General features: G+C 39.5%; 1 protein-coding gene across 5 annotated transcripts in view; it reads left to right on the top strand.

The window, feature by feature from the left end:
* Positions 1-6,352, top strand: part of JAKMIP2 (janus kinase and microtubule interacting protein 2) — a 164,791-nt gene extending 158,439 nt beyond the window's left edge. For all 5 annotated transcript variants that reach the window (XM_045075328.1, XM_045075329.1, XM_004744674.3 and 2 more), the window contains one exon: positions 5,818-6,352. Coding sequence is in view for 2 of the 5 variants with exons in the window: in XM_045075329.1 (XP_044931264.1) it covers positions 5,818-5,838 (21 nt within the window). In the remaining 3 variants the exon portion in view is untranslated. The remainder of the gene's footprint in view (positions 1-5,817) is intronic.
* Positions 6,353-16,493: the final 10,141 nt, after the last annotated feature.

Raw genomic sequence — 16,493 nt, forward strand, 5'->3', positions numbered from 1 at the left:
CAGAACCAACTCCGTTCATTATGCAGTTTGGAAGACCATACCGAGAAGAGGTGATCATAATTTTTCATTTACATACCGTTGTTCGTTTTTTTTTGTTTTTGTTTTTGTTTTTAAGATTTTATTTATTTATTTGATAGACGTCCCCTGTTGTTTGTTTTTAATGATCCCAGTGTCAACCATGAACACTTGAACTTGATAGTTCAGTATTTTCACTTCCTGTCTAGTAACATAATACAGGTTAAAAGACCAATAATACTATATTGTTGTTCTGATTTAAAAAAAAAAAAAAAAGACTTAAAAAATAAATACTGTGGGCGCCTGGGTGGGTTGAGCCTCTGCCTGCAGCTCGGGTCATGGTCTAAGGGTCCTGGGATCAAGGCCTGCATCGGGCTCTCTGCTTGGCGGGGAGCCTGCTTCCCCCTCTCTCTCTGCCTACTTGTGATCTCTCTCTCTCTCTCTCTGTCAAATAAATAAATAAATAAACAAACTGTATTATAAAAACAGCCATAGCAGTGCCTAGGTGGCTCAGTTGGTTAAGTGTCTGCCTTTGGCTGGCATTGTGATCTCTGGGTCCTAGGATAGAGCCCACATCAGACTCCCTGCTCAGTAGGGAGTCTGCTTTTCTCTCTCTCTCCCTCTGCCCCTTCCCACTCTCATTCTCCCTCTCTTAAATAAATAAATAAAAACTCTTTTTAAAAAGTCAGCTACGGGGCACCTGGGTGGCTCAGTGGGTTAAGCCTCTGCCTTTGGCTCGGGTCATGAAATCGGGGTCCTGGGATAGAGCCCTGCATCCAGCTCTCTGCTCAGCCGGAGCCTGCTTCCCCCTTCTCTCTGCCTGCCTCTCTGCCTGCTTGTGGTCTCTCTCTCGCTTTGTCAAATAAATAAAATTTTTAAAAAGCCAGCTATAACTGATTAGTTACAAATTCTCCATGAAAATATGCAAATGTTTTTTCTTATTACATTTATATTTTTTCAATCCCTCCTGCCAAGGCCTGGGGGTGGCCTGCAGAAAATAAATGGCAATATGACTCTACTATATTTATTGTTTAAGATGAAAAATTTTGTTCCTTATTCTCTTACATTGTTAACAGATAAGATGAATCATTGTATGCCAGTTAGTCTTTCTTTCCTTTTTTTTTTTTTTTTAAGATTTTATTTATTTGACAAAGAGGAAGAGAGTATAAGCAGAGGGAGGGACAGAGGGAGAGAGAGAAGCAGATTCTCCACTGAGCAGGGAGCCCAACGTGGGGGTTGATCCCAGGACCCTGGGTTCATTACCTGAGCCAAAGGCCGACCCTTAACTGACTGAGCCACCCAGGTGCCCCAATCAGTCTTTCTTTATGTAGATATATTCATTAGTCTTCATCTAGTCATACTGAGGTTGTTTCCCTGTCTTATAGATTAGGTTATTAAGAAAGCATAGACTAGGGCTTATGCTTTATAGATCTTTGTATGTTCAAGGTCTACAGCAGTGCCTTCTATATACTAAGTGCTGAACACATTTTAAGTTGACAGGTGGACTGAAGGCTAGACAGATAAATGAGTAAATGGTTGGGTAAATGACTGAGAAAGCAGATTTGTGACATGTTAGGTCAGAGCCCTGGATAGGATGGGACTATAATAACAAGATGGCTATCTGATTTGTTCTTTATGTGTCTTTGGAGAATAACTTGAAGAATGAGTGAATAGGGGTGCTAGGGTGGCTCAGTTGTTAAGCGTCTGCCTTCAGCTCCGGTAGTGATCCCAGGATCCTGGGATGGAGCCCCGTATCAGACTCCCTGCTGGGCAGGAAGTCTGCTTCTCCCTCTCCCACTTCCACTGCTTGAGTTCCTTCTCTTGCTGTGTATCTCTCTGTTAAATAAATAAATAAAATCTTTAAAAAAAAAAGAGTGAACAAAGGAAAGAATACATGAATAAATACATTCTCCCCCATCTCCATGGTGGTGATGTCCTACTCACCTGGCTCAGTGCTTCTTCTCTAGATGCTCTTATAATTCGCACTCCACATGGCAGCTGAGTGAATTTTAGGAAACACAAATCTAACCATGCCCCCTGCCTGGGAAAGCATCATCATTAGAGTGAAATCTCATTCCCTTAATGTGGCCAAACAGAGCCCAGAATGGTCTAACTGCAAACAGCCTCTCAGGCTTTCTCTTGCTCTAGAAGCTTCTTTGATGAGCCTTAGTCCCTTCTGCCTACTGCAGGGGTTTGCCCACGCAGTCCTTGTGCACACAGTACTTTCAGCCCTGATTTATCTAGTAAACATCTACTCATTTATCCTTCAGATCCCAGCTCACTTGTGACTCCCGCAGGCAAGTCTTCCTTGATTGTACTCCCAGACAAATTTTACATGCATTTGGGTTGTTTTGGTTCTTGTTGTTGTCATTTTTCTCAATTAATGCCTGTATTCCTCATTCTGTCCAGGTTCTTGAGGGCCAGGACCATGCATATTTTATTCATCCTGTAACCCTAATGCCCACATAGCGCCTAGCTTGTATTGACAATCCATAAATATTTCTTAATGATGGTTATGGTATTATGGTAAAGAAGAGAAAGAAGACATCTCTTTTGTGGTTGACAAGTGCATTTCATATCTATTACTTTATTTAATAGAGAGATCCTACAAAATAGATATTATTATGCCTCTATAAATATTAATTTCTTAATATAAAAGATTAGCAAGTGATAGCCTCTACTACTTCTCTAGGGATTAAATGACATTATATAAGTAAAGCAACCAGTATAGTACATGGCATATAGAAAGACTCACTAAAAGCCAAGTTCCTAGGACACAGTAAGCATTCTGTCTTGGATCATGCATTATGAGATGTGCTTCTGTCCACTTGGAATGTCTTTCCCACACAACCATCAACTAGTTAATATCCATTTGTCCTACCCATGTCAGTGTAAAAGCAGCGACTCAGGGAAGCCTGCTCTGATCTCTGACTTCAGTTTTGTTTAATTTATCATTATGTCTTTCCCACTAGGATTCTCTTAACCCAACTACCTTATAGGGTCGGGTTCCTCATCTGTAAGATGGAGGTAATAATAGAGCTACCCTTTATTGACTATTTTACCATATGATAAATTGTATATGAGGGTTATGAAATGAAAGATGTCAGGAAGACCCGTAGGGGTCTGGATGGTACAGTTTATTGGGTGATGGTGCCCTTTACAGAGACCTCAGAAGCAGGAAGAGGGAGTGACTGCTGTCCAGGATTTGGGGTTCTTTATGATAACTAGGGATCAGGAGGTAGCTATAGTTTGTGACTCAATATACCTCTAAATATGTGGCCCATAAAGGATCAAAACTATAACTTCTAGCAGTTAGAAAACCCTAAAGAACAGTGAACATAAGTAGCCAGTCCATTAAACCCAACTCATATTTGCTAAGTGTCATCTGTGAACCAGGCAGTGTAGTAGGTACTTGGATACTGGAATCACAAGTCAGACATTACATGACTGTGCTCATTCACTTACGGTCTGCTGGCATGTAGTAAACTCTCAGAAATGGTAGCTGCAATCGCTGTGTGGCAGAGGAGGAAACTAAAGCTCGGTGATGTTAAAGCAACCCACTCATAGGAATTCCTGAGGTTCTGTCATATCCCAAGGGCCTTGTCAATCAAAAGCGAATGTATGTTCTCTACAATTTTTGTTACAGTGTGCCTTTGGTTCACTGAAAATTGGTCATTGATGGTGGCCCATTGGATGGGACTTCAGTTATTCACAATGCCCATCTGAATAAATGTGGCTCTGTTCCCAGCTCCTTTACAGATACTCACTGTACACAAATTTAATATTCTGAGAGACTGCCCTTCTGTGTTTACATATTTATTCTATCCATACAAATACACATACACTATATATATTTTTATATGTACATATATTATACACAAACACACACCTTAAAGCATCTTTTATGTACGTTAAGATCAGTTTTCTTCTCTACCAGGGAATATAAGAGTATTACAGTTGTAGCCAGTTGTTTGGGGCTCTTATCTCAGTGGGATATAAATATGAACATAATCTATTTTTCTCAAAACATGGCTTTCACTCAGGTTCTAATTTTCCTCTTATTCTTTAATAAATCTCAAGCTGGCTCCCCAGTTTTTCAGTTCTTTAAAGTCTGGCTCAGTTTAAAATTCAACCTCCGAGTCCATCTAATCTCATTTCTTCCCTATTCCAGGTGTAGGACAGATTCATGATCTGGCTCTAAGAGATCTCTCCCTCTTCCCTGTTCAAAGCTTGGTTCTCGTGGAGGGCAGGGAAGAGGCAGAGGGAAAAGAGTACATGTCTCTCAACTGCATTGACAGTGTTTGTGACTCTCCCCTTGGTGGTTGATGCTTTTCTCTGGCAGTTAACAGTGCTGATGTCCTTTCTATGAGAGGTGATGAAAGACTGGCCATTTGGGGGAACGTATGTGTGAGTTCTTCAGAAGCTGTGCAGGGTGTGCCCACAGCAGTATTCCCTGACTGGCTGAGACCCAAGCCCTTCCATTGCTTCTCTGGATCTCAGCATTGGTGCTCCCAGCCACAACATCTTGTTGGGAACGCATCTCCTGCCTTATCTTTGCCCTGCCATCCCTGTCCAGTTCTCTGCCCAGATAGACAAAGAAAGATGTGCAATAGGTGAGCATTGCTCTGTATTTGAACACTAGAATGTGAGTCTCATTTGTATAAGTACCAGCAGTCTCTCCCACCTACATCTAACCCACTGTACTTCCTTCCCACTGGTCCTCCTCTGTGACCCTATCACTCTTTCACTCACGTCTAATCTAGTCTTTAGGAGCAACATGCCTCTGCAAATATGAATTCCAGATATTTCTGACTGGTGCTAATGGCAAGAATTCTTTTGAATCTTTCATTTGCCTCTAGTTGGTGGACTGGAAATCTCCTGGGGTACTAACTGCATTGCTTCCCACCACTTTGGATATTGATCACTATTTCTGCAGCACCAGTAAAGTCCTGCTAGAGAATTAGTATTTTTGTTTTACAAATGGAGAAATGAAGGCTTAGAGAATTGAAATAACTTGTCATTGGACATACAGTGTCCAAAACTGGAAATCCCAGTTTTCTCCATCCATGTTATTGAGGCTGTAAAGGCCAAGTCTTTGAGCAGCGCATGATAGCACATCCTTTGTGCCATCTCTGGCTTTTGGGGGGAAGAAAGTATTATATCCTTAACATCTAACCAAGTTTAAAACTCAGACACAGAGACTTAAAGAGAAATAGGGCTAGGAGTTCTAACTGGTATAGTCCAGGGAAGTACCTTTTCAGGAACATCTCTGGAGCCAATTAAGAAACCCATATGGCATACTTCCCAGGGAATCCCAAGGTCAAGACCTCAGAGTGGAGTCTACATGCCACTGGATACAATTGTTGAGGAGGAAATATGACATAAATGTAAGTCACTGAAAGGCATAGATAGACAAGATCTGCTTTTAAAATAATTTTATGTTTTGTAATTTTATATTTAATTTTGGGGGTATGATCATTCATTTGAGCTTCTAAGGTGTTGTCTTGGAAGGCCCCAGAAGTAAAGGCTACTATGATAATTGCTTATATGTCAGGCCACTTACTATGAAATAAGACCTGTTCGTCACTTTCCATGCAGATATAACCCTTGAAATAGATTGTTCTCTTTTCTCACTTAAAATTAAAGGGATTGAGCTTAGAGACTTCGTTTATGTAACTTGGATTAGATAGTAGAGCTCAAAGAGGTGGTAAAGAATAATTTTTTTTCTTAAAAAAATAATTTTATTCCTGCTTCAGTTAATGACAGCAATGGTGATTTAAGAATTTTCCCTCTGTTTTTCAGAGTAACCGAAAACACGGATAAGACCCCAGAAAGGCAAATGCTTCTAGACCTTCAAAGATGGCAGAAATGTTTACAACAGTGAGAGGGAGATCAAAAGCTAAGAACTACCCTGTAGCCAGGACTACAACTGTGTATTTTAAAGCCATTATTCAAGGTTTCTTACTTGACAGTTCCCACATGACCCTGTTGAAAATCTACAATATATGCTGCATTTAATGAAACATGTATATGTCAAACCAGAAGAAAAGAACTATAAACGTATATTGTGTAAAGAAAAAGTTCAGCAATGGAAACAGTTTCAGCAGATCAAGGAAAGATGTGTCTTGGGCATGGAACCAAAGTTACAAAGAAACACTCTCCCCCTGCTGTGCAGGGGGATCATTTTAATGTAACACCACACCCCATGGAAACACTAGTCCTGAAATAAACATTTTCAAAAATCAAAACAAAGGAAAAAACAAGGGCGGGTGGGGAATGAAGCACGAGGAATACCTATGAGGAGCTATTTACAATAAAATGTTTCATTTGAAAAGTCTGGTTTCTTACTACAGGGATTTGCTTTTTGTCTTTATTGTTTAAAACTCAGGAACAGAGCCGTCTGCAATGTGAATGGGAAGGAAAGCAGTCTCCCGCTTGTTTCTCTTCCAGAGGTGGAGCTTGTGGAATGCATTCCACAGAGGACAGATGAGAGCGCACCACAATGACCCCCACTCAACTGGCGACAAGGCGGAGGACCTAGGCGAATGTAACATAAGAAATAAAAGCAGATTTGATGCTGCCTTGGCCTTCTGCCACATCTATCTTCCTCCACGAGCAGACTGATCTCATTCGTATTGAAAATTAAGAAGATGATGCCCTAAATCACAAGTTCCCTGACTCGGTTCTGTTAACAATGCTACCATCTATCTCTAGGGCACGCGGGCCCGAGAACATCTCTGAATCCATTTCCAAAATACTGGTTTTCAAATGGCTGCTTAAAATTGCCTGCAAATAAATATGTTATACTGTTTGAATAAAAACACAGTAGAGGTGAAAAGTAAACTTCTACCAACAGCTGAGTTTGCCACAGAGATGCAAAAGATCAACAAAATTATGATTTTTTTTTAAAGTATCCTGATATGCCTAGAGCATTCTGACCTCTTGTCGTTTAGACTGATAACATTTTTTTCCCCCAGAGAGCCGACAGCAACAAGACAGCTCTACTTTTTTTTTTTTATATAGAAATAACATAAGTTACCAATAAGGTCGTTTTCTACCAGAGAAGAGTAGAAGACTGGTACTTTTCCTAAGTTATGTAATACTGAGTCTTGGATTCATCTCTGAGAGCCAGTAAATGTTCCTGAAAAACAAATTTAACACCTCATTTACTGTAGATAACAAAACAGCCTCAATTTTTCAAATTGTCAAGGTTTTATTTACAGGGCTAGATTTCCCATGCATAAAGAATGTGTGTAGGGAGCCAGAAACTCTTTCTAATGAAATGCTACACAAATCCTTCCATACGTGAGTTCCGTATCTTATTCTTTGGTTTTTAACGCTGGCATTTTCCAAGCCAGAACACGAACTGAAGAATAGGCCAAGAAAGGCTAGAATGCTGAGGGTCCCGTGTTCTGTCCTCTTTTCTGCTGACCCAGGTGTCTTTGGCCCCAGTCACTTAACCTCTCTGTGCCTCAGTCTCCTCATCTGCAAAATGAGGTTAAATGCTTTTTCATAAAGGTTTTGTTTTGTTTTTTCAATTCTGGAACAAGAGGTGCTTAAAGTAGCACAAAGTGCTTTGTAAAATTACGACTGCTATATTATTTGACTTTCTTGTATTGTTGAGAAAAAGTCCCCCACATAATAAAATAGTGCTTCAGTTTTATTAAATCTAAGCACCGCAGCACTGAAGCTTTCCCATTGAACTACCTGGGATATCGCTAGCAATAAAGGTTGGGAGATCCAGAGCTGGGATCTCTGATAACCTATAGTAAACAGATCATCTCATGTTTTTGAGCAAGACCGAAGAACGTCATTTCCCTGAGAAGTATCTCGTAGCTCTCCTTATTGTGTATGCATGCCATGATAAGGAAGAAACACTTTAGTCACAGGAGAGCCAACTCTGAAATTAAAGTGTGGAATCTACTGATAGTATCACATAATTAGTCTGATCATCCCTTTCATTTTGGAGAGATGTACAGTAATGGGTCCTACTGGGAATATACAAAATAATCATCCTGCTGGGTTTTTTATTCAACTGGGTAGTTTCTTTACTTGGTATGAAGAGCACATTCGTTGTGCAGGCAATGTTAAAGAATGTGGCACTACGCTACAGTCTGTGACCCAACCCTTTCTGATCTCAGAGTACGTAGAAGAGAATCAATTACTCTTCCCTCTTCAACTTTTCTCTTCTGTTCTTTAGTGGACAATCCAGGGTCTGTCTGTGCAAATCCATACTCCATCTGCTATGTCAAACCTGCTTTCCTTCTCTTCATCTTGCTTTTTCCACCAAGAAACTTGTATGCTAAATTTTATATCCAAGCACTGACTTTGATTTAAATGATTAGAAACATCTGTAAAAACAGTGTGGCTTGATTGTGTACCTTATCTGCTATAAATCTGATTGTATCACACACATAGAAAATCACACACAAGCAATACAGTTAGGATGACCATCTAAGCAGCTTTAGATGCATTTAGGACAAATGCAAAAGGGAGGGATTCATACTTTTCGTTTAGCCTTCAGGAAATGAGCAAAGTTCTCTAGATTTTAGGCTAAAAGGGTATGTTTTTACCAAGTCTGATCCTCAAAGTTTACATACCATTGGATTAGGCTAAATATTTTGATAAATACATCTCTGTTATTCACTTCAACAATTATAAGAACATCAACAAAATTATAAAGGTATGTTTGACTCATGGATCCACAGAAATGAATCCTATTTAAATGAATGTTTCCCTTGCATATTATGTTCAACAATAGTAAAGGGTATCTCATGAGTAATGGAGAGGCTGAATGTGGGCCCACTTCTTACAGAGAGTACATAATCCCCACTCTGATGTTTAATTTCTGTATCTGAACTACCCTGACATACTTGGCCAATAAGTTAGTAGTGGTCAGGATGACCTTCTTCAGGGTTCATTTAGTTAATTTTTCTTATCAAAGTATTCATCTCTTGGAAAATAAATGTAACTAATGATATTAAAGAATAGTTTGACAAAAAAAGGAAAGCCCCAATTTGGATAGTTATTCGGGACAGGAAAATTTTCACAAGGAAAGAAAAACAAAATTGAAAACTATATTTGGCTATCATACTAGAAAAAGCCTCTATTATTAAATTGACTGTCTAACCATTTTTCTTTAATGCCACCAAAATTTTATTTTAGGAAACACATTTGAATGTGCTTTTAACCTGTGTCAAACCTGCCAGTAGTAAGGTTTTAGGGGTGGAACAATAAATTTTGCTTTGATTTTTCTTCCACTCACAAATAACCGTTCACATAGGTGGCCTGGTTCTTCAGTAGGATAGAGATGATGTAGAGGGTTCATGGGTCATCACTGGAGCTGAAAGGGGACATTTATTCTCTACTAGTATGGGAGAAGTAAAGTTTTGCCAAATAATTTTTGCTACAGTATTTAATTTCAACTAAATTTTTGTTCATAATAAATCTTTGATAAACTTGTTCCTTTTGCCTATTTATTGTCAACTTTTCCTGTAAACCCATTGTGTAATTCACATGTTTAATGTCTTCAATGTAATTCTTATCTTCATTGTTTAAAAAGGAAGTGTTTGAAAAACTGCTTAGGTTTTCATGGGAACTATAAAAATGATATCATTTTTGTGTTGATGTTTAAATAATTGGATCATGTGTGTTATGTTACATCAAAGTAGATGGACAGCATAGACATTTTTAAATACTTAATTGCATTTTTTTGATTTTCAAAGAGTGGCACTATGTATGTATGTATATATATACATGTATACATGGTATATGTGTGTGTGTGTATATATACATTTAGGGTGTTGAAAAAGTTCAATATAACTTCTGGAAGACCAATAATCAAAGCAAATCTTAGATGACTTTATGTCATGAGTTAATACTTCCAGGAAGGGCCCAGGCTTCTCTTTAAGTTGATACTTTTTTAAAGGGAAAAAAGTAGGTCACAAAGTCTTAAAGGACTAAAGTTTTCTTCCCGTTCAACTGCGTTGTCACTTCTTTATATTACCTTGAGACTGAATTTCAGGTGTATTGGTGATAAGCTTCATACATAAGAGAAAGTTGGAGTTGATCCTCTAACTCCATTTCAGTACTGGGCAAGGAAGATTCACATTCTTTTGCTGCCATTTAATTTGGTTCTTCTTAAATAAACCTTCTGCTGTTTGAAAGTTCAAGTCCAGTGTTTAATCAAGTTACTAAAGATCTATTCCAAGGAGTAATGTGTCAAAAATAGGTTATAATTTGCTATATTCAACCTAGTGTATCATGCTCAGAGGTGGCAGGGACTGATTCGGTGAAGTTCCCTGTGTTTGCATTTGTGTTTTTGCATTAAGGTCTTTGCACCCTGCTTTTATTTCCATCCTTGTTATAGCAAAGTTCTGGAGGATGGAAATGGTGTAGATAAACAACTTTGAGTCCAATTTTGCCTAAAGTCAAGACTCTACAAACTCGCTCGAGTGTGGGTAATGCAGTTTCCAAAAAGCACATCCCCAGCATCCATCAATAAGAGCAATCACTTAGATTTGATTGACATCTCACAAAATGTGCCTATTTCCCCCCCAATTCACTGTAGTAACTTCCTATGAGACAGATCAAAATTCAAACACTTTTATAGATATGTAATGTACATATAAAAACATATATATTCTGTACATAGGTGATGGTGTGAGCGCTTACTTAATGTGTACTTCTGTCCTAGGATTGAGGACTTAAGGAAGGGGTTTTTCTATGCTGCTAAGTAACTCATATTTTTTGTTAGCATCTGGTGTCTGTGCTCTTCTCCTTCCCTGCCTCTTCTCTGTCCTCCTCTACCTTCTATTCACGACCACAATTCCCTGTTGTTGACTGAGGCAAGGAACTACTCATTGGCTTTCCAATTACCCAGCCCCATAAACCAGCCTAGTAGTGATGCCAGTGGTTTTCTAGGAAGAGCAACAGAAAGTCTAGTACAACCTACAGTATTAATATTACCCAAAATTCCCATAATTTTATCAGCTAGAAATCTCATTCCAACAAGGGTTCATGCATGTTTTAGCCTTTGAGATCCAACTCTATGGGGACTCAAGAAGAGACCCAATGTATTTGAATACTTGATTCCCAGATGCCTCCTGTGCTAATGTAGCCAGGGGACCAATTTCTCAGAGCTTTCATCTGATCAACTGCCTCATTTGGGGTTCTTTATCTCCATCTCATTAGCATGACTCCATCTATTGGTTCAGTGCTTGTTTATTAATGGGAAAAAAATATCAATTGACTGAGTTTCACCAGAATGATCCCCTGAAGTACACTGAACATGTACATGCACTGTATGTATTACCGTAGAGACTGGAATCAATTTATTGTATGTAAAGTTTTATGAATGGTCATTTTATAATTTATGTATTTAATATAGGAACCAATGAGCTCTGGTGTTTTAGTTTATATAAAAATAAAACAAGCTGCATTTTTTAAAACTTTATCTTGCATTGTTCATAGGTTTTTGCTTTTGTTTTGTTTAACTGTCCTCTTACCTACTTTTGACAAATAAGGTTAAGCAGAATCAGAGCCATCAGCATATTGTCAGTGATCAAACTCTACATCAAGAAGAGTAAATGGATTTCTCCTCATCTATTCACTCTGAATTTTTATTGTACCTGCCAGGAGCACTATGGGGAAGAGTCCAAGGCAGAATTTACACATTTGAGGAGAGACCCATGATCGTTTAGCATTCCTGCTCTGAGTATAATTTGAGAGAGAACCTTGCCAGGTATTCGTCATCCTTATTCTAGATATTACTTCTTTTCCTGTATCCACCTACCTTTTTCCCCTACCATAGAGAACCACTAGAGGTAGCAAGTTAACAAGTATGTATCGGGTGAGCATCCATTATGGATCAGTCCTTACAGACTGGCATACGTGGGTCTACCCTCAAAGAGCTTACAGATGAATGTGGGAAACAGTCCATGTATGCATGAAACAAAGAACCAAGATGGCACAATATGAGGTACAGTGTTGTAGGTCATTGTTAAGAACTACTAAAAAAAGGGGGTGCTTGGGTGGCTTAGTCGGTTAAGCATCTCCCTTCGGCTCAGGTCATGATCCCAGAGTCGTGGGATCCAGCTCTGCATTGGGCTCCCTGCTCCATGGGGAGTCTGCTTCTCTCTCTGCCACTCCCCCTGCTTGTGCTCTCTTTCTCTCTCTCACTCTCTCTTGCAAATAAATAAAATCTTAAAAAAAAAAGCTTCTAAAAATAATATTGGTATTTGTGGGTGGGCTTAAAAAACCCACACTAAGTTTCTTCTTTCAGTTGTACCCATTTATCTTTAACTTGTGCTCTTGCGGGAACTTAAGTGCTTTAGCAAAAACCATTGCTCATCAGTTCATTACAACCTTCTGTTACTCCTTTATAGGACCCCTTGTGTGCCAAGTCAAACCCTCAAAACAGAGAAGAATGAAACAGCTGCAGCCCTCAAAACATCACTATGGACATTATCCAACGAAGAATGCCAACTGACTCAGCATCTCTGAAAAAGGTACCAAGCGTAGCAACATGCCATGAAATAGGCAACTACTATTATGGAGTCTAATTTTATAAATGAAAAGCTCTGTTTTTATGACTTTAATTCTGATACATAACCCAAATAGGCCATCATGTCAGCAATTCAAATGACTTCTCCTAGCTCAAGAACAAAGGACCCCGCCCCTGTCTCCCCCGAAAGAGTGCGGGGGATGGGAGGCACTTCCTCCCACAATTCCCCGGGAGAGGAGCCTGCCCTCTCCGGATGCAGCCCTACCTCTTACCTCCCGGTGAGCCAGCACAGTCAGTGGCCGAGGGACAGATATGCGGTCGAATGCGTACCTACCACATGGTAAATGTTTGTGCCAAATGGCTGACGAATTGTACTTCTTTTATTTAAGCAACTTAGCAGTTACATATGGAATGTGAGGTTGTAGGGTTTTTTTCTCACTGAAAATGATCCACATAAAAATCTGTTTTGAATACTTTTTTTTTTTTTGCATGCAAATGCACTTAAAAGGATGAAGTTATTGGTTTTGACCAAAAGGGTCTATAACAAATAATCACTGGTAATCTGTGCCTGCAGTTACTACAAAATGTTGACGACAGGGGCCACTACCTCTGGGTCATCTATGTGAAGTTCCATAAGACACTTTTTTTTTTTTTTTAAAGAATTTTGGAGGAGGAGGAAACACAAAACTAAATAAGAACCACCTCATAAACAGGATTTTTATTCTGTTATAATACGAGATAACTTACTGTATAAATTATTTTGCCTTTACTACCTAGAAATGCACGAACGAATCTAAAATTTAATTATGGCATACTATCAAGTCTTTCTATTTTCTCTTTACTTCATTGATTTTATTGTTTGGCTTTTAATTTAATTTTGCCTGTAATTTATACCACCTCAAATCTATGTTTATACAGCATGGGAAATAAACTGAAAATTGTAAAAATGCACAGGAGGGGGGCACCTGAGTGGCTCAGTGGGTTAAGCCTCTGCCTTTGGCTCAGGTCATGATCTCAGGGTCCTGGGATCGAGCCCTGCATTGGGCTCTCTGCTCAGTAGGGAGTCTGCTTCCTCCCCTCTCTCTGCCTGCCTCTGCTTACTTGTGATCTCTGTCAAATAAATAAATAAAATCTTTTTAAAAATGCACAGGAAGTATTCTTAGAGCTACTATAGGAAAGTATATAGAAAAATACCCTAAGTAAGCATAAGACAAAGTTATGAGTGTGTATCTTGACAATTTCATTTCAGAGGGGATTTCTAACACGTCAGCTGGAAAGTTATCTGCTCCAGGGCAAATGCCACGATCATGAGAGACTCAATGTTTCACAACCTGGTACAGTTAAAGACCAACTTGCAGAAAGTTGGTAAGGTGTGACCTGTCTTTTTTGTTTTTTTCAGCTTGATAGAAAAAGACAAGCCCAAAGATTAGGATTTTGTCTTGTGTACAAATTCACCCACCTGGTTTCCCACATATTGCCTTGAGTTCAGCCTATCTTATCCCGTTCTTCAAACCTTTCTTGAACCAGCTTAGGTGTTCACCTGGTTTCTTTAACTAATGACGTACATAACACTTTGATGCATATTTACTTATTTGTGTAAAAATGACATTTTAAATAATTTGATAAGAGTACTTTTTCAAAAGGCATTTAAGGAATATCGAGACAAGATATAGTCCTTGCTCCTGATGAACTTAAAGTAAGACAGATGAGGCCTGGAAACAATGAAATAGAACTTAATCCAGGTGGCACTTGGGTGGCTCAGGGGTTAGGAGGCTGACTTTGTTTGGCTCAGGTCATGATCTCAAGGTTCTGGGATCAAACTCTGCATCAGGGAGTCTGTTTCTCCTCTCTCTCTGTCCCTCCCTCACTCATGCTCTCTCTTTCTCAAATAAATAAATAGAATCTTTAAAAGGGGGGGGGTGGTCAATCCAGGATGACTAAAGGCCATGACGAAACCAAAGTATTCTGAGTTAATTTTTTTCATTCCAGACCTGCTCCATCCCTGTTCCCTAACTTAGTGAGAGATGGATTTTCATGGGTTCTAGCCCTCATTCTCTCAGCATTTCCCTCACCCTCCACATTCAATCTTTTACACGTTCCAGTGACTTTAGCCCTCCCCCGCCTGTCGGTCTTCTCTTCTTCATCGCATCTACTAAGAGTGTCTCACCTGAATCCTTGCAGCAGCTTCCTGGTAAAATAACTGCTTCCAGCTGTGCCCTCTTTGAATATGCCCTGCAGGGCCACCTGACTGGCTCAATCAGTGGGGAAGCATGGAACTCTTGATCTCAGGGTCATGAGTTCAAGCCTCACATTGGGTGAAGAGCTAAAAAAAAAAAAAAAAAAATCGAATAGAAAAATAATGAATATACCCTACCTGTTGTTTCCAGCTTGATTTAATGTATAGATCGGGCCAGGTTGTTCTCATCATTAAAATCTCTTCTTGGTTTCCCATGCCTACCTGGGGTTAATTCTCAAATGCTTATTGGACTAAATATGTAACATAAATAGGGGAGTGGGAACTGGGGTACACTGCGGCCAATATAAAGCCGCTATTTGAGCTAAAGGAAGTCCAGAAAACAAAGCTCACACTCCCCTTAGCATGGCCATTGATGTCCTGAATAACTCTTATCTTTACAGATTCAGCTTAGGCATCACCGTCTTCAAGAGTTGAACAAAATACCCTTTGTTCTCCCAAAGCATTTGTGCGTACCTCGCTTGTCATTTGCTGTGTATATTAAAATCACTCACTCTGTTTGATCCCACCATCCCCCCAATGAAGTCTGAGCTATTTGAGGGCAGAGGCTATGCCTTTTTCAGCTTCCAGTCTTGAGTGTGTCACATTGTCCCGACTACCCAGCCGTGTCTCACTCATTTATTCTGATTCTGTTGTTCATGTATGGGGCTGTGGAGGGAGGAATCACTTCTTGCTTAGCTGATAAAAGAAGTCTCCATGGAAGGGGAAATAGGTAAACTGGGCCATTTTGGGGGAAAGTTATTTTGTTGTTTTTTTCTGACGTTTTGTATGTTTTCTTATTTCCTTCCTTTTTTTTCCTTTTTTTTTCTTTTCCCTCTCTTTATTTTGGAAGGAGAGTTTTATTCCTTAAACCAAAATCTCTTCAGAAAATATATGCAAAAAAAAAAAAATTCCCTGCTCCCTTCACCTTATCCTGGTTCAAGTTCTCCATCCCCCCTGCATTTTACCATCTGACCACAAGAGGGAAGCATTTATCCAAAACTCTAGGAAAGAGTGTTGGCTCAAGGAAAATCTGAAGCTGATGTTTCGCGGTATTTTGTGTGCCTTGGTTTTGTGTTTCTCTTCCACACGCCAATGTGAAAGTAATCATCTGAACAGAGGCACCGCCTCTCCCACTCTCCTACTATGTTTTCTCACCATTCTGGTTTTTGCAGCCTGTCCTTCACTTCAGGGAGGCTGAGTTTTTGTCTTTACCCAGGCAGCAAATTCATTTGCAAGCACAAAGGCTCAGAGAAACTTGGCGACCAATTACACAGTCTCCAAGTATTCCAAACTCTCTCAGACACCAGACAAAAGGGGTCAAGGCAGTTCATCAGATTCACTCCCTAATTCTCCACCTCTGAAGCAAGCTCTCCCCAGGGAACTGTCGAGGGAAGGTATGTTATTTTGTCTAGAGTTTCTCTATGTGAATGCACTTGCATTTTTTTTTAATAACAGTATTATGTTTTAAATATCTTTGCCAAAGCGTATTATGTTTCATAAAGGAATTCTTGAAAAAAAAAATAGGGGATTTGTCCTTAAAACACATTTACCTCCCAAGAAGCCTGAAAAACAGCAACAATTCTTGTTTGCACAAAGCATGATCTAAATATGCTTTTATTTCACCAGGCTGCCATTCTTAACCATAAACAGCATTTTGTAAGTCACTGTGTAATTGACAAAGCATCCCTGCTTCTTAGGACTGGGTCCCCCTGGTTGTATAGGGGCTGCTATGGGAAA

This window comes from Mustela putorius, unplaced genomic scaffold, assembly GCF_011764305.1.
Source record: "Mustela putorius furo isolate JIRA1106 unplaced genomic scaffold, ASM1176430v1.1 tig00000145_pilon_pilon_pilon, whole genome shotgun sequence".
Taxonomy (NCBI): domain Eukaryota; kingdom Metazoa; phylum Chordata; class Mammalia; order Carnivora; family Mustelidae; genus Mustela; species Mustela putorius.